The sequence below is a fragment of the Xiphophorus maculatus genome, chromosome 17 (assembly GCF_002775205.1).
Source record: "Xiphophorus maculatus strain JP 163 A chromosome 17, X_maculatus-5.0-male, whole genome shotgun sequence".
Classification (NCBI taxonomy): domain Eukaryota; kingdom Metazoa; phylum Chordata; class Actinopteri; order Cyprinodontiformes; family Poeciliidae; genus Xiphophorus; species Xiphophorus maculatus.
In genome coordinates this window covers 1,066,825-1,093,430 of record NC_036459.1, presented here as the reverse complement: position 1 = coordinate 1,093,430, position 26,606 = coordinate 1,066,825, and the positions used below count along the sequence as shown (strand labels likewise).

General features: G+C 37.1%; 2 protein-coding genes and 2 long non-coding RNA genes across 6 annotated transcripts in view; 2 read left to right on the top strand and 2 right to left on the bottom strand.

Annotated features, from left to right (window-relative positions):
- LOC111611813 overlaps window positions 1-6,999 on the top strand; it is a 9,203-nt gene extending 2,204 nt beyond the window's left edge. The window contains exons 2-3 of the long non-coding RNA XR_002754246.1: window positions 2,336-2,460; window positions 6,896-6,999. This is a non-coding gene — a long non-coding RNA (uncharacterized LOC111611813). The remainder of the gene's footprint in view (window positions 1-2,335; window positions 2,461-6,895) is intronic.
- The window catches only part of mdm1 (Mdm1 nuclear protein), a 14,752-nt gene extending 2,609 nt beyond the window's left edge, over window positions 1-12,143 (bottom strand). Inside the window, exons 1-14 of one of the 2 annotated variants that reach the window (XM_014472961.2) lie at window positions 11,940-12,143; window positions 11,035-11,134; window positions 10,798-10,920; window positions 9,739-9,819; window positions 9,605-9,666; window positions 9,450-9,545; window positions 7,444-7,596; window positions 7,026-7,159; window positions 6,857-6,944; window positions 3,641-3,858; window positions 2,306-2,431; window positions 2,021-2,103; window positions 594-658; window positions 267-516 (exon numbers count right to left, since the gene is read on the bottom strand). In XM_014472961.2, coding sequence (XP_014328447.1) covers window positions 267-516; window positions 594-658; window positions 2,021-2,103; window positions 2,306-2,431; window positions 3,641-3,858; window positions 6,857-6,944; window positions 7,026-7,159; window positions 7,444-7,596; window positions 9,450-9,545; window positions 9,605-9,666; window positions 9,739-9,819; window positions 10,798-10,920; window positions 11,035-11,134; window positions 11,940-11,957 — 1,597 coding nt within the window. In that variant the 5' untranslated portion in view covers window positions 11,958-12,143. The remainder of the gene's footprint in view (window positions 1-266; window positions 517-593; window positions 659-2,020; window positions 2,104-2,305; window positions 2,432-3,640; window positions 3,859-6,856; window positions 6,945-7,025; window positions 7,160-7,443; window positions 7,597-9,449; window positions 9,546-9,604; window positions 9,667-9,738; window positions 9,820-10,797; window positions 10,921-11,034; window positions 11,135-11,939) is intronic. The other variant, XM_023349980.1, reaches the window with a different exon arrangement.
- On the top strand, window positions 7,526-18,529 carry LOC111611811. Its single transcript, XR_002754244.1, has 4 exons — window positions 7,526-7,615; window positions 10,790-10,908; window positions 11,009-11,119; window positions 18,113-18,529. It is a non-coding gene; the product is annotated as an uncharacterized LOC111611811 (long non-coding RNA).
- LOC102223832 (ras-related protein Rap-1b) lies at window positions 13,300-26,606 on the bottom strand. Of its 2 annotated transcripts, none has more exons than XM_023349981.1 (8): window positions 26,503-26,606; window positions 20,827-20,899; window positions 19,754-19,822; window positions 18,755-18,811; window positions 18,541-18,681; window positions 17,398-17,541; window positions 17,229-17,321; window positions 13,300-16,272 (listed from the first exon to the last, which is right to left on the bottom strand). In XM_023349981.1, the coding sequence occupies exons 2-7, from the start codon at window positions 20,881-20,883 to the stop codon at window positions 17,235-17,237; spliced, it is 555 nt and encodes a 184-aa protein (XP_023205749.1). In that variant the 5' UTR covers window positions 20,884-20,899; window positions 26,503-26,606; the 3' UTR covers window positions 13,300-16,272; window positions 17,229-17,234. The 2 variants fall into 2 exon arrangements, with proteins under 2 accessions (XP_023205749.1, XP_005810227.1); XM_005810170.2 differs by having other exon boundaries at window positions 20,827-20,896; window positions 26,503-26,603.

Here is a 26,606-nt window from a genome sequence, read left to right as displayed (position 1 = left end):
TCTGCTGTTGCATTATGAGGAAACCTGATGCACAAAAATGACTCAAATTACAACCTCCAGGTCGAAACTCATCCCTAAATACGTTCTAGAACCGTTTACGAACCCGTAGTGGAAACGGATCTCGGTAGGAAGACTTCTGGTTTGTTGGTAAATAAATAAGAAACTAGTTGTTCACACATTGAACGGAAGCATTTCAATAGAAAGTTTAGTGGAAGGAAGGATGTAGAAAATCAGAAACAGGAGCCGCACAGGATTCTGAAGCTCACCGTTATGCTGGAAGTCCGGGTGTCTCAGCATTCCCTGGATCCCATGCTGCGGCGGGGAACCCAGAGGGGGCGGGGCTACTGGAGAAGGAGGCGCCTGCTTCGTCCTGATTGGTTGAGGCTGAGGGCTGGGGGTCTGTTTGTTGGTAGGAGGGGGGTTTAAAGACATGGGGGTGTTCTCTGGCCACGCCTCCTTCAGTTTGACCGGCTTGTTGACGCTGACCTCTGACCCAAATTCTGGTGAAGCGAATTTCTGGACAGATAAAAGGTCACATGACCCTTTATTGTGTGACATCATATATAAAAAAAGTTTTATTAGAACTAAGTTACCGGTTTTTGTTTGATAGGAGAAGAATCATCCCTGTTGGTCGGCTTTCCAACAAGTATAGCTCCCCCTGGAGGGCAATCAGGACATATGTTTGGTATGTTTGGCTGTAGAATATGACTGAAAAACTCAGATGAAATGGATACAGTAATTATTAAAAATACCACCAGGATGTATGCAGAAGTTTGACTTGTGCAGCGCTGCATGTATGAACAACGGAAAGATGTCCGAGCATGCCGTCAAATCTAAGATCATGCTGTGATTTTAGCTCATCGTGGATATTTTGGGTTGGAATGCATATGTGCTGACCGAATCGCTCCAAAAGAGCAGGGCATTCTGGGTAAATACACCCAGAACAAACATGTTAGCCTAGTGCTAGCAGGAAAAAATTACTCGTTCTTTTACCAAAGACAAAAGAGAAATCCTAAAACTGCTAATATCTGACGCTACTCCATTTTTGTTTGCATTTAGTGAAGAGGAAAGCTGCATTCAGCGTCTTATTCAGAGGTTTTTCTGTTGTTTCCTTCAGTGGTTTTTTGTGCAGCGGTAGAAAAATAACATTTTGCAGTAGCAATCTTTCCATTAAATAAGAAATGTAATTAAAATCACATGTGAATAAGTTAGTTCATGTGATAAGTGCACATGAACTAACTTTTTCTTTCTTGTCTCCAGCAGTAGTAACATCTGTTTGTTGATCATGTGACTCATATAATTAAAAAATTGTTTCCATTGCAGTTTTGCAAAATAAATCAACTTCTCATTCTAGCGCAAAAACTTTCAATCTAAAATAAAGTGATTTCAAAAATGACGTGTTTCCATTAAACAAATCTAATTTCAAAATGTCAAATTGTGCAATTATATTGTTCATGGAAACGCATCTACTGCCTCTGCATGTATGAAACCTTATGTTATACAGCGTGACTGCTTATTGCATTGTGATGTTTTATCAATACCTTAGAAGTAAAAACAGTCAGTCAGTTCTGTGTTCGCTGCATCTGAGCGAGGAAGTGGTTTATTAATTGCAGTGAGCACAATAGAGAGAGGAAATGTTGCATGTTTCTGCAGGAAAAGAACATCCTTTAGAGAAACAAACACTAGAAGCTGCAGCCTGATCAGTCGTCTTCTGCTCTACCAGCTAATAGAAGTGTAATTTCTTTTCCGAGTCATTTTCTCGGAAAGCTTTCTAGGTCAAGCTGAGGTCTTTTGGAGACCTCAGCTTGACCTCTGATCTTCCTGGAAACACTTGACTCTCTGTCAGCTGCGCATGCAGCTTCTTAAAATGGCCAAAGCTGTAAGAACTTTGTCTTTAACTCTAAACCAGGATTGCATGTAATTTTTTCCTTGTTGGGAATCAGAAACGTTAAGGTGGATTAAAGATTATCATCAGGTTTTACGGCGCTGGGTGGTTTCCGTGTCCTGTAGGAATGTGTACCTGTGGCAGGTGTGGTCAGGTCGTGGTGGGTCCTCTGAACCGGCCTCGTTTTCAGTCTGGGAGTCGGTAACCTTCCCTCCTCTCTGAAAACACACGGTTGGTTCCTGAAAGCTGAGGTGGCTTTGATCTGACTTTCACACTTTTGACACACTTTCTGTCAGTGCTGGAGATTATCTTCAGGCAAAAATAGACTCAAGTTACAACTGCTTAATTAAAACACCACAAATACTTCAAAACAAAGTCAAGAATATATAATTACTATCATAGAGAAAGAAAAAAACCTACTCCTCTGTCTCTTCTTCTTCTTCTGCCCAGGCTGCGTGGCGTTCAGCTCCGGGTCCTGGAGGCGTTTCCCTCCCAGCGTTTCTCTGAGTTTTTCCTCCACTGACCGACGACCTCCTACTGGACATACTGGAGCGACCAGACAGAAACCAGTTCAGGTCAGAGGCCAGATAAGGTTCCAGCCTCCTGCCTAGAGCTGGGCGATACGGCTTAAGAATAAAATCTCAATTTTTTTAAAATTTATTTATACCGAATCCGATTTTAATCTGTTTTTTTCTCTACAAATGAAATTATTTTCAACAAGTGGCTTTTATTTCAATCACAACGGAGCATCGGGATTAATTACGAGAATATATTCAGAATACTAGCAGAAAAAAGGCACAATTCTACCGAAAAAACTTTACAATAAAAAGTTGTTCTATTGAAAAAAACAGGCTTTTTTAAAATCAGGACGGGATGTGAGCAGCTCAGGTCATGTGGATCTTTCTTCAAAATAAACTCATTGTTTGCAGGATCGATTCAAAGTTTTGTTGCTGATAATAATTTGATGCTGGTGTGTTAAACGAATAAGCATTTCTTATTTGTAAAACTTATGGAGCCTGTTGCATGTTATTGTTTACCTTTGGAAACAATAAGCTAACACAGTGGTTGTTGATTAGCTAATTTAAACACCTGATGTACTGATGGTCTGTTAGAGTGGGTGTTTAGGTTTTCTTTTTTATTTTAACTGAACCGAAACACCAAATTCCACAGCACATCTACATAAGATTGTCATAGTCAAGCTAGCATAACTGAATTATTTCCTTTTCCCTCCTATTTTCTTCTTAATTAAAACTTTGTCCTGACTTTGTTATCAAGCTGTCCTAGTGTTGATAATTGGTAGCAGAGCACTGCGTCCCTTTTTATTTTATTTATCAGGCTCACATTTAAGATTTAGCGCAATATGTTGACAACAGCTAAAACCAATGCTAATCATAATCTGCTAGCAGTTTTTTGCCCTCTCGCAGAGAGATAGGGTGTGATTTTGTGCAGTTACGTTGCAACGGGTCCATACCAAAATATAACTTCACAAAATGCTCCACATTCCTCATTTTTGTTATTTTTTATTTTGGTGTTTTTATAAAATTCTCATTTTATTCTCATAATTAGAAGAAAATCAGAGTAGTCTAGTCCTAATATTCTGTCACAGAGTTGACTTGAATTCAAAGTCCAAATAAATAGATGCTGTAAAACAAGATGGCCGCCCTGGGCGTGAGGACTGCATTGGTGGAAAAAAAAAATCCAGATTTTCTCTAAATTAATCGCTAAAATCGATTAATCGCCCAGCTCCACTCCTACCTGGCCAGGTCCAGGGCTTCTATGCAGGAAGCGCTGCGGCTGTCCGGCTCAGGTGAAAGGTCACGGTTGGGTGGTGGGGTGAAGGGGTCTGAGTGGGAGTCGGTGGGCTCCCACAGAGCGTTGTGTTCGGACAGCAGCTGGCTCAGATGGTCCCTGGAGAAGTTGGTTCCCCAGGCTCTGCGTCGGTACGCCTGGGCCTGCTGCCTGCGCTCCTTCACCTGGACAAACAGGTGAAACTCTGAGCCTAAAACCCACCTGGTCAACGGATTCCAACCAATAATCACTGACCAACATATTGATCAGTTTAACAAAGACAAAATATTAGTTACTAGTTTCTCAACTGGTGACTGTATGATGCTTTTACGACTTTTTATTTCTGTGTTTTATATTTCTGTGTCTGAACTGTATTTGAAACTTTATTTTATTAATAAATAATTTGGGTTTTATTTTAAAAAATCTCACAGTCAGAAAACAGGAGATGCAATAATTTTTTTCCACTGGTGAATTCCTCATTTTAAATAAGATCAGAAACATCGAGAGAATTTTGAGCCATAGAATATGACTTCAAAACATCAATTTTTCCATATTTATTGATAAAAATCAATTTATTATCTTAAAAATATTGACTTTAAAAGAGAAATAAAAAGTTTGATGGCGTTAATTATTCTGTCTCTGCCGTCAAACCTCAGCTGCTTCGCTCCAGTCGTGTCACTGCAGCTGAAGTCGTAGATTCTGGTAAACCCGACGTTCTGGACCCTGGATAACCTCTGACCCCGTTTGTGAAGCTAACCTCAGTCTGTCCACGGCCCAACCTCGACAGGAATCACCTGTCAGCGTTTCATCACTTCCTCCCACCGGTTTGTTTGTGACGTTGGCTCAGAAAAAAAAAGACTGAGTCAAAAAGACGGAGAGAAAATTGATGTGATTCATTTAGAGGATTAAAACTTTTGATGATGATATTTAAAAAACACATAAAAGCCCCACTAGAGAGGTAACTTTTAAAAAGTTTGGACTCAGTAGTTTTTATTTGAGTCTCAGCAGGTGACTCACTGCATCTGCATCGTTTCCATTCGAAAGGTGGAACTAAAGTAATGAGCTGACGGGTCAGAACCCCGCCCAACAAGATGGCCGCCAAAAATATAAAAACCCCCAACAGGCAGAAAAATGCCCCTCTGCTTTTCCACCAGTTCAGCCTGAATTAGTTTGACTTCTAAGCAAGAATATTTCAGAAAGCTCAACAAAAGTTATAATTTATCTCCAAGTTATTGACTTTACGGTGATTTTTCTCGAGTTTTAGCTTCTTTACAAGCAGCTCCACATTTTCTCTCAGGGTTTCCTGATACTCATAATAAAACTTTAAAATGATTGAACAACTTCACATCAGAGTTTTAGATCTTTCTTAACATTTTAAGACGTTTTTCTAGTAAAATTATTACTATATTCTCATGATTAAACAAAAAAAATGTCCTGTCACGATAACAAACTTTGCTTTGTCTCAGAATTATCGCGATAAACGATACTATTGAGACCATTTTCAGGTAATATAATGGTAACGGCTTAATAATAATAATAATAATAATAATGCAAGAACAGAGTCTTAAATATCAATAAACCTTAAATTTAATGAACATGTGACAGTGGAACTGGAAAACACTTTAAATATCCAAAATAAATAAAATAACAGAAACAACAAATAAAACGAATTATTTAAAAAAAGAGATAGTTGCGACTGAAAAGAGAAAAACAGTAAATGATGCAAATGGAAATTATAAAATTATTGTTAAAAATTTAATTAATTGTCATATAGATGAAATAAAAGCAAATTTTTTGGAAATATTTTCTGTCATCCACAATATAAAAATAGATTAAAATTGAATCTTGTATGAAATAAAATCTGATTTTGTTTTTAAAAATCACCCAGCTCTGGTGTTGCTGCACTCACCTCCCTGTTTGTGCCACCAGGTGGCGCAGCAACTATTAGTTTTAGCTTAAATTTTTCCAACTGGACCTCTGGGAACATTTTAGGTGTCGTTAAAAGTCGAATCCAACCGAAACGAGTGGTATTGTTTTGGATTGTTGGTCATTTCAGGCCCTGTTATTGGTGCTGCATTGATTTTTTTCTATTTATTACATCAGCAGATTAACAGCTGGTGGTTTGAAAACACAGCAGCTGCTGCAGAAACTGTTTTTTCCTGCAGAGCAAACAGATGCAGGTGCTTTTCTTAGTATTTTTGATGCCTTGAGGCGAAATCTTTGATGTTGTGCAAACGGCTGCCCCCCTCCTCAACAACATTTTCCACAGGGCTGTTGGGAACCGACCTGACTGTGAGTAACGCAGAGAAGTTTCCCTGAAATGAACCACTGTGGTTTCTTCTGCTGACACTCAGCACTTTGGTTTTTCATGAGCAACACAGAAAAACACACACCGACCAAAACAATCCCCTAAAACACAACTTCAGTGAGATTTCCTGCTTCTCCTGCAGACAGTGAACTCACCACAGGCGCTGGACTGTCCTGCTGCTTCAAGCCGCCCTCCTCCACCTGACCTGCTTTCCTCTTCTCTTTTAAAGAGGCAGAGCTTATATTTTCTTTATTCTGTTTGGTTAAAGGCAGAAACGATCATTTAAACTTCCTGTGTGAGCAACTAAGGACTCAAACCAAAACTGTCCTTCCTGCTATTGCTGCTTAAAACTGTGAAGTTTTGTTTTTGCAGCCAAGAGCAGAAAGAGAGAGGGAAGAAGTTCAAACCATCTCTTCTTTCTTTCATATTGCACAATGATCATATCCCCTGCTCCAACATCTCTCTAGCCACTTGGCCAGAGATTCAAAGACGAGTAGCAAAAGCAAAGGAGGTGGATTAGCAGCTGAAGATGTCATCCAGGACGTTACTTATGAACATTGAGCTGTCAGCATGTCAGGTTACTAAGTACCTACTGCAACATTCTTCAGTCAGAGACTTCTTCAGATTCGTTGCGAGACTGACTGCTACAGAAAACCTTAGAATTTCATTGAATTTCTAACTTCAAAGTTCAACTGAAACTTGTAGGTGGAGTTTCGATATCGAAGGCGGCATTTGAAGTCTTTTTACAACTTTCCTCCAAGGCAGCCTCTGATGTTCAATTGTTCTCTACCAAAATATTTTACAGTAGGAAATAAAAAGTGCTGAATGTCACAGAAAGTGAAAGGCGGTGTGATGAATGTAAATTGACCTCTGACCTGCTCGGTGAAGTCGTCCGTGGCTCCGCCCCCTTTTAGGTTCCTGCAGAGAGGAGAACGAAAGCTGGACTGATACTCAGTCAACATCCTGCCAGACACACAGGAACGGTTCCACGCATCATTTCACCGGCCTGTCAGAGACGCTGAACACACTCGGCCTGGAACTCACCTGTGTCTCCTCCGCACCTGAGCAGGCGGAAGGGCCGTCGTCAGGGGCAACCGGGACCCACCGTCGCCCTGAGTGGTTTCCTGTTTGACAGGAAGTTTGTTATTCTGTCCATCCAAACTTTTCCTTCTGTGAGTCTGCAGGTAAAAACAGGACAGCAGGTCAGTTAGCAGGTGAAAGGTCAAAGAGCAGAGCTGAACAGAGTGACTTCAAGATAATAAAAAAAATCAGATATTTTTTATTCTTTTTCTTTTGCTTGATTTCTTTTCTAAAAAAGAAATTACAAATGACAAATTTTCTAAAAATTTTAATCTTAAAGAACTAAAAATTAGATAAAATCAATTAGAAGCAAGAAGATTTCCTCTCCTACAGTCTGCATAGTGTGTGTGTGTGTATGTGCGTGTGTGTGTGTGTTACCTACTCTGTATGTGTGAAACACCGGATGTCCCAGATTTCTCCGAAGGCGTAGACTGGAAGGCGGGGCCAGACCCTGGAAGCTCCGGCGGTACTCCGTTTCCATGGGAACGGGGTTCTTCTTAAAGGGCGGGATGGACCTGCTGCTGGAGTGCAACACCTGCGAGATGGGGTCAAAGGTCAGCAACTGAACAACCACTCAGAAAACCTCCAAAGAGTTGCAACCTAATCGGTTTGGATGAGGCTGGTGTGCCGCCATCTGGTGGACAAACAGGAGAATTACAGTTATCGTTCACTGATGATCAACTGAATTCTATCAATTTCTTTCTTCTGTTCGTCTATTAATGTTTTTTTTTTACCCAGAATGAAATTTTAAAATGACTAACTTTTATATGACGTTTAATTGCAATATTTCACATAAAAACGGCATCAGAATGTAATAAATTACACTTACATTTAAATTACAATTTTAAAATACAACTTTATTTCATTTAGTTAGTAAGAAACACATTTTCTACCTTAATAAAACCAATTATTTACTGGATGTGTTTACGGTTCCCTTATCTGATGAGTTTGATTCATTTTGGTAAAAAATAATTTTTAAAAAAGTCTGATTTTAAAAACGCTGCCCCCTGCTGAGAAAGTTAAGGTAAAACATTTGCTGCTTTTTTTATCTACAAAATCTGAGATAAAAGCTGCTTCAAGAAACAGTGGGTGGCAAAAATTGTGACAGAATATAATGTTTATTATTATGCAACAGTCCGATAAGATGAGAAATCTTTCATTTACCAATAAAATATTATTATTATTATTATTATCTGTAATACTGACTAATATAACACAGAGTCACATTAAGAAATTTATCTGAAGCGACTGAAGTTGCTTGCCTCATCATGACACCTAAACTGAATTAATCTGATTAAATTCAGAATTTTGCTGTTAAACAAAAAGAAAAACTTTCTGTGATGTAATAAAAGCAAATTAAAACCTCCTGAATTTAGTCACAATTTCTGTTTTACAATTAATATTTCATTATTCTATGTTTTATATCCAAATTCAGTTAGCTGTATTTTGTTGGACATTATTTTACATTTTATCACAATTATTTTGATATTTGTATTTCTGTGCTTACTGTTTATAGTTTAAATTTCTAGTTTTACGAAACCGCTGAGTTCCTCATTCTGTCGTAGTTTGACTGTTTTTGTTTCTTTTTCCTTTAATAAATCAGAAATGAATCCTAGTGATATTCATAATAAAATAAACAGTATGCTGTGAGCTTTTTTGTGAAATTAACTGATTAATTAATGTTCATTTATCCCACTCAGCTCATTCCAAGGTCTGATGGGATTAATAATCCCCCCCGGTGAGATTTGAGTAACAACATTTGTTACTCAGCTGCTGTGGTTCTCTTGGAATAACTTGTTCCCCTCCTGGCCTATAGGGGCGCTGCACCAAGACCCACTGAAGGAAATGACATGAAAACCTCAGAAGAAGATGCTGTGTGATACTTCGCAAAACAAAAAAAAATGGAGTGGCGTCAGATTTCTGGTCTTTGGCTAAAAACTTCTCCCGCTAGTGCTAGGCTAGCGTGTTTGTTTTGGTTGTATTTACCCAGAATGCCCTGGCCTGCAGTCTACTTCCTGCTTTTTGGAGTGGTCTACACCTCAGACATCTCTGTAAAGATGTTTTTCCATCTGATTGGGAACCAATCAAACCCTTTGAGGAACTTGTTCCCCTCCTCGCCTGCGGGGGCGCTGCACCAAGAACCACTGAAGGAAACAAATCGACACTGAGCACAACTTGTTTCTTCACGAAACGTAAATAAAAATGGAGAGGCGTCAGGTTTTAGCGGTTGGAGGATTTTCCTTTTGTCTTTGGTAAAAAAAGACCATGAGTCATTTCTCCTGTTCGCGCTAAGCTAAGGCCGATTAGCATTCACGCCTCCCCAAGCGAACGGCGTTCATGCTTCCTGACGGAAAACAGGAAGTTGTCATGCTTAGACGTCTTTCTCACCTGCTCTGCTGTCAGTAATGGCGACGCTGCAGTTACAGGCTTCTTCCAGCCAAACTGCCTGTGGTACTCTGACCTCTGACCCCACGCCTTGCCGACCTGCAACACAAACCGGTCACAACCTGCTGCTTCCGGTTCAGCGTTCCAGATGGTCTCACCTGGTTTCCTGGCTGCTGCTCCGGTTCTGCAGGTCCGCCGGGCTCAAAGGGGCGGAGCTTCACTGAGGACACAGAGCAGATGTGAGACCAGCGACGATCTGGGACGACAGAACCTCAAAGTTCTGCACATTTACCGGATGTTCCATCAGCTACTGGTCTGGATCCAGGTTCTGGTTCCGATCCAGAAACATTTGGTGATTTAGAAACTGGAGAATCTGGAATTTAAGGCAGAATCATGGTGATCATGTGAAACATCCAGATTATTAAAATCCTGGAAAATCCTTGAATTTGGAAAGTTCTTGGTTTTCAGTAAGTTTAGAAATAAAATCTAATCTAACATTTTAATAAAAGCCTGAAATTTGGGAACAATATTTACAGTTGAAACCAAATGTTTTTACACACCTAATAAAAAAAGACATCCATTTTTCCTGACCATCTAAAGTTAAATCAGATTAAATTTTTCTTGTTTTAGGTTCAGCAGAATGAATAAAATTATTTCTATTTGCTAAAAAAACGAGAATATATTTTAGTGCTTTTTTAATTTGAGCATGAAGGAAATTTACTTTATCATAATTTGCTTAGATTGCTTGAATGTAATGAATATTTATTATTTCTAATTTCTCAGTGAATTATTGATCTGATCTGTTTATTTGAAATAAATTAAGCGTTATTGAAATTGATGGATTTTTTTTATTAAATTGGTGTTTGGTTCTCAGATGACTCAAAACATAAAATATTTTATTTTACCTAGAATACTACCACAAGTTATTAATAACATTAATAAATTATAGTGAAATTAAAAGTCTTTTTTAGTTACTTTGTATTTTTTCATTATTGCCAAAGTTTGATGCAGAAAAGGTTTGATAACTTGAAAATTAAAATTTTACTGTGAGAAAATTTAGAAGCAAAATTTTGAGATGAATCTAAAAATCTTTTGATTCTTTTTAGTTTTTAAAAAGTTTTTAAATAAAAAAAAATTAGTAATGGTAATAAATTTTTTTTTCCTGTTTTGCAAGAGAAAAAAACAATCCCTTCTAGAAAATTGAAGATTATTTCCACAATTTCTAGGAATTAACTTTTTTCCTTTTACTCCTTTTTATGCTTTCATGATTGTTAAGAGGAAATAAAAAAAAAAGTAAAATAATTTCACCCAGACAGAAACGATCATCTCCTGTTCCCCTGCAGACGCTCACCTTTCCTGCCAGTAGAGGGTGCTGTTCTGCAAACTGGAGCTGCTGGAGAACCAGGCAGGAAGTCACCGGACTCGGCCGGACCGGGTCTCTTCAGTGGTTGGAGACCCAGAGGTCTGCTGATGCCTGCAGACACAAACACAGCAGGAAGCTGCTGATTCTTAAAGTATCTCCATTTGTTGCTTCTAGATCTTTTTTTTGTTTTGTTTTTTAGATAAAAACATCATAGGAGGTTCTTACGGTTCTGATCAGGGCGGAATCCGGCCAGCGGGCGGCAGCGCTGAGGCGACACGCTTCTGGAGCGAGGGACACCGTAGCTCTTCTGGTACTCGCTCTGACTCTGAAACATAAACAGCTTAGCTCTGAACTATAATAAAATAAAAATTACCAACATCTCAGACCAAAGACAAGCAAATATATTGAAGGAATGTCGTTTCTCTAAAGATGAAATAATAAAATAAATTAATTGTCCTGGATTATTCTATCTGTTGGTGAAAAAGCTCTGCTAATCAAGCTCCTTTGCTTTTGCAATTGATTGTGTACTTCTGTGGTTGTCTTTATTTCCATACTGGAGGAAAATGACTAATTTAATCATAAATTATGTTTAAAAAATAAGTAATGATAGCAGCTATATTACACACTTAGAGTAGTCTTGAAATGAAGTATCTGGTGCTGACCTGTTTGTAAAATTCAAATTCAGAAATGTCTGAATATGAATTTGAATGGGGGACCCAAAATAAAAATTCGCCTAGGGCCCCAAAAAGGCTCGGACCGGCCCTGTTTGGGCTGCTAGACTACAAACAGGCGACCTCTGTGCCTGTAAAAATCTGCTCATATTAGAATAAAAAACAGTAAAGTCAACATTTAACTTTCCAAATTGGTCTAGATGGGTAATAAAAAAATAATCAGTCAGAGGGAATCCAAACGTGATAAATTGGATTATCAGATTATATCAGATTAAAACCTTATTGATCCCGTTTCTACTGAGCTGTAAACCGAAACGACGCTTCACGACAACTCAAACTTAATGTAATGCATTTTATTATTTCACAGCGATCTTTAATCTGATTCCCAGCAGTTTTTAATCGTGATTAGCAGCAGCTACGACCGCTAGCATCCCTCTGTTTGTATCACCTGTTGTTTACCTTGAAGCGGACCGTCATGGCGCTCCTGCTTGTTCAGGTAACACCGGGAAAAGTCGCTTCCCGGAAACAAAATCCCAAACTGGGCGTCCTAACTGGCGCTTTTAGTTCGGTTTACCGCTGATTCACCCGGAGCTACGAGCTAGCTACAAGCGTCAAGCTACAGGTGTTGTGCCGGGCTGAGTTACCCCCCTAGCTAATCGCTTCCCTACCATTTGCGCCTCTACACCTGGAGTTACGGCCACGGTTAATATGGTGCATTCAAGTCAAATCGTACATTAGAAAATCTATACTGAAATGACTCTAAAATGAATAAATGTGTTTTATTATTATCAAATTGCACTGAGGTGTTAATCAATGATTTATATATATATTAAAAAACAGCTGTGATTATTTTCAAATGTTCCGTGTTGTTAAACAATTATTTCATTATATTTTTCAAATATTTTAAATTGTGAATTGTAAAGAAATTACTGAAGTTTTGTTGTTGTTGTTTTCTTGGCCAGATTTAACTTTTTACTTTTGTTACGTCCATTGTAGAACAAAAATCTGCCAAAAAACGCAGAAATTTTGAGATTAATCTAAAAGATTCTCTGAAACCCCTTGCCCCCAAAACCTTAGTTTCAAATGTTTGACTATTGAAATTCAGAAATGTCTGAAATTAACTTCAAAATGTATGAGTTTTTCCTATCAAAATTTTAACTTTTCATATTCAGAAATGTTTTTATTTTTTCTGTGATTTTTGGCTGAAATTAACTCACTTTTTTTGTCTACAACGACCCACATACACCGTCATAACCCTTTATTAAAAACTTGCAATAAAATTAAATTACGGTATTAATGATGTGTTGAAAACAATTACAGTGTATTCCTGTTAATATAGATATTCCAATGTACGAGGTGTACATGAATGCACCGTGAGGTCATCACCGTTAACCGTAAAGGACGGGGTAGAAGCGCAGCATCGGAACAGCAGGGCCGACCAGATGGGAAATCACATCCTTACGGTGGAACTCCTCCCGACTCAACACCGGCGTTGCCATGGCAGCGAGGCGTCACATGCAAGCGCGTTATGACATCGTTTTTCTTTTTTTTCCCATTTAATCAAATGTAATCATTTTGTAATTACTGAGAATTCAGGACAAAATGTAAATGTAACAATCATTGACTCTGAGGGGCTAAATACAGATTTTTATTTTTAAAAACTTTGGAAAACGATGCATCCTTTTCCTACCACCTAATTATATATTATTATGTCAGCTTATTTTGTCAACACCAATAAAAATCAGAGTTTATAGGACAATGTGAAACTTTTAAATTCATCCTTCTCCATCAATAACAGGGAATAACTGACCAACACGTGTTTCTGTTACAAAATTGCACCAGTTTTATTCATTTAAGGCTTCTTAGTTTTGTTTTGTTTTTACATTTGGCTTCGCCCCCCTCCACTCTGCTGCCTCTCCTGCTGCTGCGGGTTTCTGGAATGAAAAAACCAGTTCAGACAACCTCCATACCAGTTCTAAGCCTGGTGCTTCACTGGCTGAACTGGTTTCTTTTACATTTCACTGGTCACTGTGCCATACAGTGTAAAAAAAAAGAAAAAAGACATTATTTCAATCATGGGGAACTTTTTCCACTTTGCATTTAGCTGCAGTTGCAATCGTCACTTCAGCGTAAAGTTGGGCGTTTTGGGGAATTCCAACAATTTAAATTAAACGTATAAAATGGTTCATAAAACATTGTAATGTGGGTGTAAGCAGATAGATGGACAGGAGAAGTTTATTATTGCACACCATTTGAACTTTTGTTACATTTCCTTTGAAAGCATCACACAAACATATCTGCTTATAGCTACATCACAAAGTTTTATTCCATTTACTACATTTTTTTACAAACCCCACAACTGAAAAATGCTAATTATTAGTACAACCACTACTGTTAAGGCCTCAATATTCTTTAAAACAAAGAGATTTTCAAGCAGACATCCAGAATCTGAGTTTGGCAAATGACGAAAGCCCCTGCAGCCCGATGTTTGGAGGCCGGAAAGGTCCGCCTGCAGCCACGGCTCCCACAAAACACACCAACTCACTGAAACGTCCGAGGAAATCAGTGTAAAAGTAGCTGGAAAGAGGTAAAAGGACATTCATAGGCATTTATAAAACAGGCATTTATAAAACACATTCTTAGAAAGCCGGGGAAAATAAATTACCAAGCACTGAAAAACGAGACATTAATGTGTTAGATTCTGTTTAAGCACGCTGTCGCCCCCTGCTGGCAGAAACGTAGCGGTCCGATCACCGCGGCTGCAAACAGACCCTCCGTCTCTCTGACCGGCATGCAAACCGTCACAGCACCTCCTGGAGGTCAGACCGAGTACTTACTGAACATCAACATGCTACATGACTGAACGTACTGGAGGAGAAGCAGAATACTGGCAGCAGTACCGCGCCGTACCACAGTACAACACCGCAGCAGAACTCACAGAGGTCCGACGTACTGGTTCTGTAACGCCACCACACTCATTAAAAACAAAAATAATCTGCTGTTCACCGACTTTGTGCAGCTTCACAGGCTAAATCCCCACCTGGGGAATGAATCTGAAACCCAAACTACAAACACTTTTTCTGTTTTCTGTAACTCCATCTCAGCTGTTCTGCCCAAATAAATATTCTGGACCAGTGTGAGTCTGCTGTCTGAAGGCAACATGTTCGCCCATCACAGCAGGTTCTGACTGAGCTCACTGTGCTGCTAACACGTTCGCTAACTCACTAGCTTTGCCCTTTCATCAAAGTTTTCTCTTCCTCAGCTGATATTTATCCACAAGTTTACAGCAACGTACAAATATTTATTACTCAACAAAAGAAAAGCTTTCAAAAATAAGCACAGAACGGTTGCAAAAGCTAACTTACTAGCAACTAATTTTAGAATTTGCTTCAGCGACAGGCACTTCAAGCTAACAGCTAAAGCTAGCATTACTTAAAACTAATAGTTTCATTGGTACTATATACTTTTATCTATAACCTAACCTACAAGATCCTAGAGTTAATAATTAAAGCTAGTATTAGCATTAATGCTAACATTAGCTATTGGCTAAGTAGCTAGTAACTTTAGCAACTAGAGCTTAAAAGTTATGTAGCCTCAAGAGCTTCAAGATAATGTTGTATTAATTTAGCTGAAAGCTAAAGGCAGCGCTAACGTTTTAGGCTAGCCAGGTAGCATTTAATTTTATTGTATTTTATGAATCTAATACCTTCCAAATAGTGGAGCATTAGTGTTTATAGCGATTAATTATTTTATATATTATAATTATTCTTAAAATTACAGTTTACTGAATTAGAAGAAAGCTGTTAGCATACCTTCTAGCTAAATCAATTATTTCTTTGGAATAATGCCATCAAAAACAAAAAATCTGAATTCACCAACAAATCTTCCATAATTCACACATTTTCCTATTTCTCTTCTCAGTTTCCCAATAAATCCCAGTAGAACCATAAATCACAGCTGATCTGCTTTAATAACCAATTTATAAATTGATTTTTGTATTGATAGCGACGTGTGTCCTGTGGAACAACATGAACATGATTCACTCTGAAAATCTGCTCTGCTTTATTGAAACCTGGATTTTAAACTTCTGCATCGTCACTTGATGAAACTTTTAGTTTTGAACTGAACCGGTTTGAACTTTAGCAACACAGTGAGCTGACCTATGACCTGCTGACACCGTTAGCCCCGCCCACCTGGAAATTAAAACTAAAAAACATCAACTGACTTTAGATTATTTTTTTTTCTTTTTACACAGAATTATAATAATAAGCACTGCCATAATAATACTAATAATAATAATAACCACTGTAAGGATCCACAGGTTTAACCAGAGCGGTACACACAGACAGCCGTCACCGTGGCAACCGCAGTGCCAAGATGGCTGACGGTCAAGCTGCATGCGGTTGAATTAGAAAAAAATGCTGGAAAACGAAAAGTGAAAGAAAAAGAAATGATAAGGAACAAAAAATATAAAAATAAAAAAAGTTGGAGGCGGTTCCCCCAGAGCAGAGCCTCAGCAGAGAGGATGATGGGAACTGGAGTTTTAATCTGGGAAGTTGTTTGGAAAAGCCCGCCCTCCTCCATCACCGTCATCATCGTCGGATGTTTTTGAGGGATCTTTTCATGTTTCCAAGGCAACAGTCTCCGCTGAGGGGATGGGACTTGGTTGTCACGATAACAGAGGGTATAGCGGTGGCTGATATTGATGATGCCGTGGTTGTGTTAAAGGGGCGTGGCCAGCTGGAAGATGCTCTGTGATTGGTTGGCTTGAAGGTTGTCGGTCAAGTTGGAACTAAAAGACAGAAACAGGAAGTGACGGATGAAGAGTTTTCAACATTTAAATATCAAACTAATGTTAATATTGCAAATCTTTGGGTATTTTTATTTTTTGCCTTAACACGAGAACAGCCAGCAGAGGGCGCCGGAGAGAGGCTGTAAAAACGCTAAAACGCTAAATTTCCTTTTTAAAGAGTTTTAAATTAAAGGGTTGCAACTATTAGTTTAGTAATTGATTCATTTGATAAAAAAAAATAAATGTAACCACATAAGCCTTTTTAATGCAGTATTAGAAACCCATTAAAAGATACAAATAAACAATTTATTGCCTAAAATGCAGTAACATTTTATTCCTTTAGTGAATTTAAACCAGGTGAAAATGAAATTTCAGGAGTTTTGGGTAAAACATATTTGGGGATAAAAAAAATTTTTATTCTGTATAAATACACACTTTTTACTGCTCTGATTGTTTTTTTATTGCCTTTATTTGAGACTGTATACTCCTGTGAATGTTTAATTAATTAGTTGATTATTTGAATAATCAATTAATTGGGACCAATACAAATTAATTGTTTCTGAAATAAATATAAAATCTAATAAATTTCACTGTAAAAAGGCCAACGAAGTTCACAAAAATTATTCTATAATTATTCTACAATTATAAAAATTATTCTATAATACAGTTCTATATTATATATTTAATGTCAAAATATTTAAACCAGGCAGAATCAAACTCCTAGGCTTCGTCTTTGTTTCTCTTCTTTGCCATTTTAATTCAATTATCCGGTAAACGAAGAGCTGCAAAGTTTAAACCATGGTGGCTTTAACTAGGACAGTTAGAAATTGAAGATCCTGAGAGGCAAATGGACTTACTGCCGGGTTAATAAATGAAAACGGCTTTTTTCCCGTTGACTGGCTCTATAAGCTGTTTGGTCTGAAACATATCGACGTGGAAAAGCGTTTCGGACTCACCTGTCTTTAGAGAAGTTGGCAGACGGGCTTTTTGCGAGTATTTCCTGGAACGGGAGTCTTCCTGTTGATCTGCCGGACGAGGTCGTAGAAGATCTGCGGAAACAAACGTCGCGTCGTCGGTTTGTGGAGGGCGAAGGCGTCGTTTGCTTTTCGGTTCAGGTGCGCTCACCTCGTTGACGTTTATCTTGCTCTTGGCCGACGTTTCCAGGAAGGCGCAGGAGTTCCACTGGCGGGCGAGGCCGACGCCCGACTCTTTGGCCACGACGCGCTCCACCTCCAGGTCGCATTTGTTCCCCACCAGGATCATGGGAACCTGCGGCGTCGCAGCAGAGGCGCTTAAATCACCTTATGTTTAATTACTTCATCCTGACCTTTTCCTTCTGGTTCCTAATAATCTGACAAAATGTAACATTTAAAATTCAACTTATTTTATTCAAAGTCTAGTTCTTCAAAAAAACTGTAGACAATCCTGATGTTTTTACTTGTTAAAGTTGGACTTTAATACTTTTTAAAATTGTTTTATTGAAGGTACAAAAATAAAAACGTTTAAATCTAATTCTTAAAAAAACTATTAAGACAACCCTGAGTTTTTTACATTTAAATCCTAATTATTTATTAGAATCTGACAAAAATGAAATATAAACAATTATTATTATTTGATAAAATTGTGTTTTCGTCAATAAAATACAAAATGGACTCAAATAAATGATGTTATTAAAAAAAAATTAAACCTAATTCTAAAACTTTTAAGTGAAGTAATTTCTTATCATCTTAATAAATAAATAAATATATATGGTAAATGTTTTAATTGAGGTAACTTATTACTGCAAAGACTCTCCATGTTAATTATCCCAGGTAAACAAAATCCTTCACATCATTTACAGGTGAAAGGAAGCAGGAAGAGGGAAACCTGTGACCAGCAGGGGGCAGCACAGATAAAGGTCAGTTATTTTTAACATCTAACCTTTAAAATTAGTTTTTATACACAGAGTTAAAAAATTTAAGCTGCATATTTTTGACTTTTAAGACTGAAAATATATTTTGTTTCTCGCCGTCTTTCCTAAATCTTCTATTAATTATTTATAGATTGATTATAATTTGACATTTGTAGCCGAAGCTTTAAATATTTTACAGGAAGTAGTTTTTTTTTAATTACAGGAATACTTTAGTACTTTCTGACAGCTGAATATTTATGACCATCCTGGTTTGTGGGCTCGTGTTGAAGCGACGTGTGTGTGTGTGTGTGTGTGTGTGTGTGTGTGTGTGTGTGTGTGTGTGTGTGTGTGTGTGTGTGTGTGTGTGTGTGTCGTACGTCCTCGGTGTCCTTCACTCTGAGGATCTGCTCTCTCAGGTCCTGAAGGTCGTTGAAGGTCGACTGAGCGGTGATGGAGTAAACCAGAGCGAAGCCCTGGCCGTTCTTCATGTACAGATCCCTCATGGCCGTGAACTGCTCCTGTGGAAACACCGGCGGAGGTGAGGAGACGCTCAAACGCACGGCTGACCTCTGACCTCTGACCGGCTCTTACTGTTCCAGCCGTGTCCAGGATCTCCAGCATGCACTGCTGCCCGTCCACCTCCACTTGCTGCAGGGACAGGAAGTCAAAACTCAACTTTATTCTCCAACTTTTTACATAAACTTACTCACTATGTAGCTTAAAACCTCATTTTGTTTTTACAGTTTATTGTTTTCTTAAAAATCTATAAATTGAAATATGTTTAGCTTAACATAATAAAACAACAAATAAAATCCAAATGCAGAAAAATTCACACTAATTAAAACATATATTGTATACTGTATATATATATATATATAATAAATCAATACAATTTATTGATAAATAGAATATAAAATGTTTAATTTAATACATATTAGTATAAAAAATAATTAAAACTATGATATAAAAAAATCTAAACAATTAAAAGTGATAACTGAAAGACATTTTATTTCTAAATAAAATACATGAATAAAACATATTAAGCCATGCATTGGTCATGTAATATAGAAAATATGTTATAATGAATAGATCAGTAAAAAATCTGCAATATATAAATTAAAAAATACTAAATTATAGGTCTCTGAATAAATCTAGAACCAATTAAAATAATTAAAAAAAAACATTTTAAAATGTTATTCCTGTTTAGAAATAAAATGTTACTAAAAGTCATGTACAAATATAATATATAAACAAATACATAAAAAATAAAACTATTAAAAATAAATACATAAATTAAGTATTGATCAAAATAGTAAAGAATTAGAAATATGATAAAAAAATTGTAAAGAGTGATAGATTTATTCCTAATTAAAATAAATAAACTATTTCAAATTTAAATATTTAAATTTTGTTTAGTCTCTGGTTTTCACACGTTGATTAAATAATTTGTAAGGTGGCATTTCTACATCTAATCTTCCTGGATTATTTCTGCATCTAATCTTCCTGGATTGGAGAGGAGTCCGCCTCAGGACATCCCATAATATCAGTTTCTCTGCTTTCAGCCAATCAGAAACAACGCGGCGCTCCTACCTTCCTGTACGAGTCCTCTATCGTCGGGTCGTATTTCTCCACAAAGATTCCCTGAACAAACTGGACCGTCTGCACAGAGAGAGGAAGAGGAGGAGATGAAGAGCAGCTTCATCAGGATGGAAACCAGTTTACTGATTAAAAAGCAACATGTCTAAATGTTTACAGGTATTTATGCTTCATTTTCCAGGTCTGGTTAACAATTAGTCCTTTTATCAAAAGATGAAATCTGAATTTCTAAACAATAAAATTCTTTTTACTCTGATTTGTATGTAATTTAGACCATTTACTCTTAAATCTTTGTAAACTCTGTGAAAATAATTTAAGTAAATAATAAACCAGAAGCTTTTACTGGGTTAAAACCCAACTTTAACATTGTTGGATCATAATTTCTAGGATGAATTTGGTTTTTGGAGATTTTATTTTTGGAAAATTGGGAATTTTTTTTTTTGTCACCAATGTGATGTCAGCCAGGGCGGCCATCTTGTTTTACTGCTTCTATTTATTTACACGTCAACTCTACCATGGAGTATTAAAGCTAGCATAATTTATTGTCATTATAAAAACAAAGTAATTATATCAGGAGAATAAAATCTTAATTTTACAAGAATTGCAACATTAAAATAAAATTTGATTGGTTGAGCATCTTGTGAAGTTATACTTTGGTATAAGTGTTACAAATAATATTTAATACTAAATACAAGTATATAATCTTTCTTTAGCCACATTAGCATAAAATTATCAGTAGTATCAGGACAGAGTTGGTCATGTCAGATTTTAACTTTTCTCTCATTAAAACAAAGTTTCTATCGTAATTTAATTATTTTCTAATATTATTTTCTGTAATTAAACAGAAATTCTCATAGAACTTCATCAAATAACACCCAGAAGGTGAGAAAGACAACAAGCAAAAACAAGTATTAAAATCTGAAAATATTTTATTGTAACATAATGTTTTGCCACTTGTTATGGACATTTTTAAAAAAAAGTTTATTTAAATGTGTTTTTGTTTGCAGAGCAGGTCTGAGATGTTTACAGTCAGGAAAACACAACCAGGAAGTGTTAGCAGGACTTACCAGCGCTGACTTCCCGACGCCTCCTGATCCTAAAACAACCAGTTTATATTCACGCATCCTGACCGTCTGTCTGCTGGGCGAGAGACGGGGGGAGAGAGAGGGAGAGAGAGGAGCGTCAGAGCGGCCAATCAGAGCGCAGCTCACTCCACCTGCAGCTGAGCCTTCAGGTAAACTCAGAACAGCTTCAGGTCATGTGATCACACAGCTGGCAGAATTCTCCCCTTCCTGGTTACGGTTGCTATGCGCAGGCACGTGAGCAGCTAGCGTCGTCACGGCAACGCAGGCAGAAGAACTTTAGAGTCAAACAGATCTGACCATGAAAAACGGCTGAAATAAATCAAAGTTTTAATGTGGTTTAAAACGTTTTGAACCTTTATATGCTTTTATTTAATAAGAACATCTAAATCTGGACTATTCTTTAAAAAAAAATCTGAATCCATAAACATGAAATAAATATATTTTTAAAAGGAAGCCATATTAAAATGAAAGGTTTCTGCCTCTTGATAGTTTCATAGTACTCACAGTAAACTGTAAACCAAAAACATATCGAATTTCTTTCAATTAAAAACTAAATCTATTTAACATTCTATAACATTTATTTATTATTTTAATTTTGATGCTAATAGTTGAATTAGAGGATTTATATGTACTAAAGTAACATTTTTAAAGAGCTTGTTGTGTAAGATATTTAATCTTTTTTCAGAGCTGAGGTCGGCTGTTAACAACTCAACTTTAAAAAAATTTTTTTTTAGCATGTTTACAGGTAATTGATAAAGATTTTATGCTTGTAAATTGTTTAAGCATAAGTAAATCTGTTATTAAAACAATGTCCTACTTTTACCAACATTAATAACTACAATACTACTAAGATCAGATGTTTTAACAGAAGATATGTGGAAGAAATCACTTTAACAACAGGAGGAGGAGATTTTTAACACTTAAAACATGCAGTGCAGATCATTCTGACAGCCCATAATACTCTGGTTGAATGTTATTTGGCTGAATTTAGACAGAAAGCTCATAAAAGGTGCAGAAACTGATCATCTGGCAGTAATACTGTCAGTATTTCTGCTGCTTTCTAAAAATAAATGTAAAAATAAACTGAAAACAAACTGAACACCTGTCGCCTTTTCGGGATCATTTAAAGTGTTCGGCTTAGATCTAAAATAAGAAACGGCCACAGCGTCCGCACAAGCATAGACAATCTCTCACAATCAGCTAATGAGGGCCACTGAGGTTGCCATGGCGATGAGGTAACCATGTTTAAAGCAGGAAAACAGAGATTTCATCCGAAACATCTAAGAGACAAACCGATCAAACACTAAGAAAAAAATCTGATTTTTCTCTCTTGTTATAGATAAACTCAGAAATCCACCATTTCCTCTCATTTTTTTTACATTTAGCAGTCATTTTCACCACTGTGGAGTGAAAATTAACTCTGAACTTTGACTAGACCACTCCAAAACTTAAATCTAACTCTTGTAAGATTACTTTAAAAACACAACAGAGTCCAGCTGTGAAGCGATACCTAGCTGATTAGCTGTTTGCTACTCATATCTTCATCTAATCCCCTAGCAACAGTAACCAGGGAACTGTAATTTGAGAAAACATTCTCAAATTACGCAGAAACTCTTGCACTGTTGCATAGCAACAACATCCCATTTAAACCTTGTTTGTGTTGCTCTGATGTTTAAATTCAGTACCAGCTGAGAATCAGAGAAAAACAGCCGATTTAAAATGTTTTTAAATCTTTAAAGGTCGATATTAGTGGATAAAGTGACATCTAGTGGTGCGAAGGCGGAACTGCAATCTTCTCCACTGTTGCAACGTTAAACTTGGGAGATTTAATCTGAATTTTTAATCTAGAAACTAGGTTCTCCAAACTCTAAAATGAGAGTAATTTGTAAAAGTTTGAAAATGCTGACTTAAAACGAAAAATTACAATTATTGTAATGTTAATTCCAGAATCGAGGTATGCATGCTGAACCGTCATGATTAATGCGATTAATCCTGATGATTCTCACTAAATTAGAATCAAAAAGTTCTTTTATTCCAGAATTTATTGGTGTTAAATTTCATAATTATGACTTACAGCCAACACAAAATTCAGTTTATCAAAAAACGGATTCAAATTAGCAATAAAATAAGGAGGCCTGAGTCGATTAATCAGATTAATCATGATGAAACGAATATGGAAATAATCGTCAACCAATTTAGCAATCGATTAATCACTAACCGGATCATACAGACTCTGAAAAACGGGTGAAAAAACAATCAAAACTGCATGAAATATATCCACATTTAAGACATAAACCTTCTTAATATGTTTTAGCTTCACCTGGTTTGAATTCTATAATATTGCATTTTCAGCAATAAAATGTTTATTTCCTTACTTGAATAAGAAACAGTCGTTTATTTGGATACTTTAATGGATTTCTAATGTTGTGTAAATTAATACTCAGCAGAATGTGCCAATTTTTTATCCGATTATTCATCAAAAATAATCGCTATTCCTGCATTTCAGGCTGCAACATATCCCCAACAAATGAAGCAGGGACAGATTTTAATCCTGATTTGTTCCTGAAGACGTTTCTTTGTGGAGCAAAATCATTAAAATGACAAAAAACAGAAAGCAATCTGCAGATTTCTCCATCTGCAGAGCGTTATAGGAATCTCAGCACGCAAGCCTGAACTAGACATCCATGACTCTGAGTTTCAACGTTCGGACTGCTCCTGAATGCATCAGCAGAGGCAGATTTTATTGCCTCAGGCTCTGTAAAAAGGCTTGTTTCTCAATGATGCGGCGCACGTCGATGCTACAAGTCTACACGAGTCAGGACTCAGGAATCTGAAGTTTCCCAGAACATCACGACTAAAACACGAAACCTTGAACACGTCACAACAGGAGGCGAGTTAAAGATCAGAGATAAGCTTCCAAACGCCTCATTTTACCACCAAACAACAATAAACACAACAGCAAGCTTAAATGAGGCACTACGTTGGTTTTACTGCTATTTAATTGATGATTTAAATCCAATCAAAAACCTAAGTGAAGTTTTCAGTCGAGTCGAAAGACCAGCTGCTGTTATTCATTATTCGTTTGAATATAAATGTTTCATTCGCCCAAAAATATAGACGGAAGTAAAAGAAATTACAGAAATAAATCAAAAGAAAAGCAAATATTTACGTAAATAAGTAAACAGGTTTTTGTTTTTAGTTTAGCCAAAATAGAAATAAAATTGAATTTTTATTTTAGTTTAATAAAAAGGCTAAAAAATGAAGTGGTGATTTAAATTTAGAAGAAAATCAAATAGAGACTACATATCAGAATCATTCAGTTTTCCCTCAAGGTAATAAAATATCTGATTTTCTTTTTAAGTCATCAAAACTGAGAATTGCCACCATTTTTAACCTGAAATCAAACAGTAGCATGCAGTTTGAGATTAATAACATAATAAATGATATAAATATAATCCAGAGATGGGGATAATCCTGTAATTTCTTTGTTAAAAATAAATAGATGAGATTTCTCCCAGTCGGAACCAGAACGTTTCAGTTTTCTTTGCTCCACAAACAAATGACGTCTCAGAAAAACGATCAATTTTAACTCTCTAAAACCTGAAAAACAATTAAATACGCTGATTAAAGAACGACTTTGACTCATCAGTAATATATTTAAAGATTTTGGTGATTCCTGCTGGATATTTTATTAAAATATCTCTAATAAAACCAAAACCAGCAGCTGGAAAGTCACTGAAATCTGAAGAAGATGTCCGTCTTTTGTTCATTTCTGCATTCAAGTATTAAAAGGAAGTCCTGGTTTATAAAAAGATCCGTTATTTTAATCCAGCGTGATTATTAATAATATTAATATCAGTGCTAGAGGGAAAAAACAGCAGCTGAGACGTGATGTTTTGAAGATTAAATCTTCTAACTTTTTAAAACAGTTTGGTTCTACTTCGTGCAATAATCACCCAAACATATCAAGATAATGTATTTTTGTATGATTTCTGGGTAGTTTGAAGCAAAATGGATCCTACATCAGGCTGTAAAGTGTTTTGAGTTGTAATTAAAGCAACAGAAAACCAATTTGTCCAGCAAGGCTTGGAGCTGCGCTGGACTGATGGAAACTGTTCAACTTCTGCTTCTCTGCAGCTCAGAAAGTTTAACTTCACTTATTTATCAAATGTTTAGTTTCAAAATTCAGCAAAGAAACTGAAATGACCTCGTTTTCATTCTCAGCTGTGACGAGTTCATGTTTTTAGACAACAACTTCCTCTTTATTTTCTATTTTTTACCCAACTCTGACATTTGAACTCTGTCCTTGAATGAAAAACATTTTTAATTGGCTAAAAAAATTAATACATAAATAAAAGCTCGGATAAGATCTTGTAGATAAATTTAAATTTTTCTTCATCTTCAGCTGGAGCGTAAGATCCTGATGGTTAATGTATTAAATAAAAACACTTTAAAAATGCTCATCTATTTCTGCTCAATCAACTAATTAAACTTAATTTTTATTATTTTTTTCTCATTTTCAGGACTTAACTATAATATTTATTTGTTAAATAACTTTGTCTTAAATGTGATTTTCTAACTGGACAAACTTCATCATGAATACTTTGGCTTAACGTTTAAAATTAAATTCAGGATTTATTGTGATTATTTTCTGTAAATATTGTTGACGGACATAAATTACAGCAGAATTTTGTATTTTTACTCCCTCAGATTTGATTATTTGTTAATTTTGTTATCATTTCAGATTAAATACAATTTAAGCTGCTGTTATATGAATATAAAAAGTCTTGCATTTTAACACTGAGTACTTCTTCGCCTGCATACCCACACATGTTGGTACCAGGCCTTATTTGTGTTGTTTGTTGTTTCTGACACCAGCATCTGCAGTTTGTTTATATGTGACACAACAGGCCCAGTTAGTGAAAGTGCCGCTGATTAAACAGAACTTTATCAGAACCTATTGTTTTTTTCCATCACCATGCAGCTTTATTAGCCAACCTGCCTTTTTGCCTGTTTCCTGACTGCAGGTTAATCTGCTGGAGTGAAGTTGGACCGAACCGCCACAGATCCCTGAGTCCAGCAGAACTAGGTGGGGCCTGTCAATACTCCTCTGTTTGCTGCTGACATTTCAGCAAGCAAGGGAATAAACCCGAGCTTTGTGTGGAAATAACAGATCCAGTGTGAGGCAGACAGGATCCTCTGAACTCCTCCACTCAGTCTCACTTCACTTCCTTTCTTTATCCTCCAGCGGAGCAGCGGGGGTTCCTCCGTGCCGCGGCCGCCCCACAGCGCTCCCTCTCCGGGCTGCTCATGCGGCAGGCCCCGCTCCCATGGAGAACCTGATGCCAAGTGTAAGCTAGAGCCCTAACATTGTGCTAGCGATCGGATGCAGAGTCGGAGCCGGGTAGACAGCCGCCCTGATGCCACCCAGCTGTCTAACATCCGTTAGCTGTCCGTCGGTCTGTCCGCCGGTCGGTCGCTTCCGCAAACCCAGCCCAGCTCGGTTCGCCTCGGCACCGGACAGTCCACCTCCCTGACCGCTCCTATCTGCCTAAACTAGCCCTCCTACGACCGGAGGTTAACCTCCATCCAATAAATGAGAATGAAATCAGAAGAAAAGGGAGAAAAAAAGAGGAAATCAGCAGCGACGGTACTTACAGTCATCCACCCGTCCGCTGTGCTGCGCGTCGCTCTCTCTCCCGCTCTCCGTGAAGCTCTCTCGACCAGAGCCGCTCCCTCCTGCCGCTCCTGCGCGTTGACGT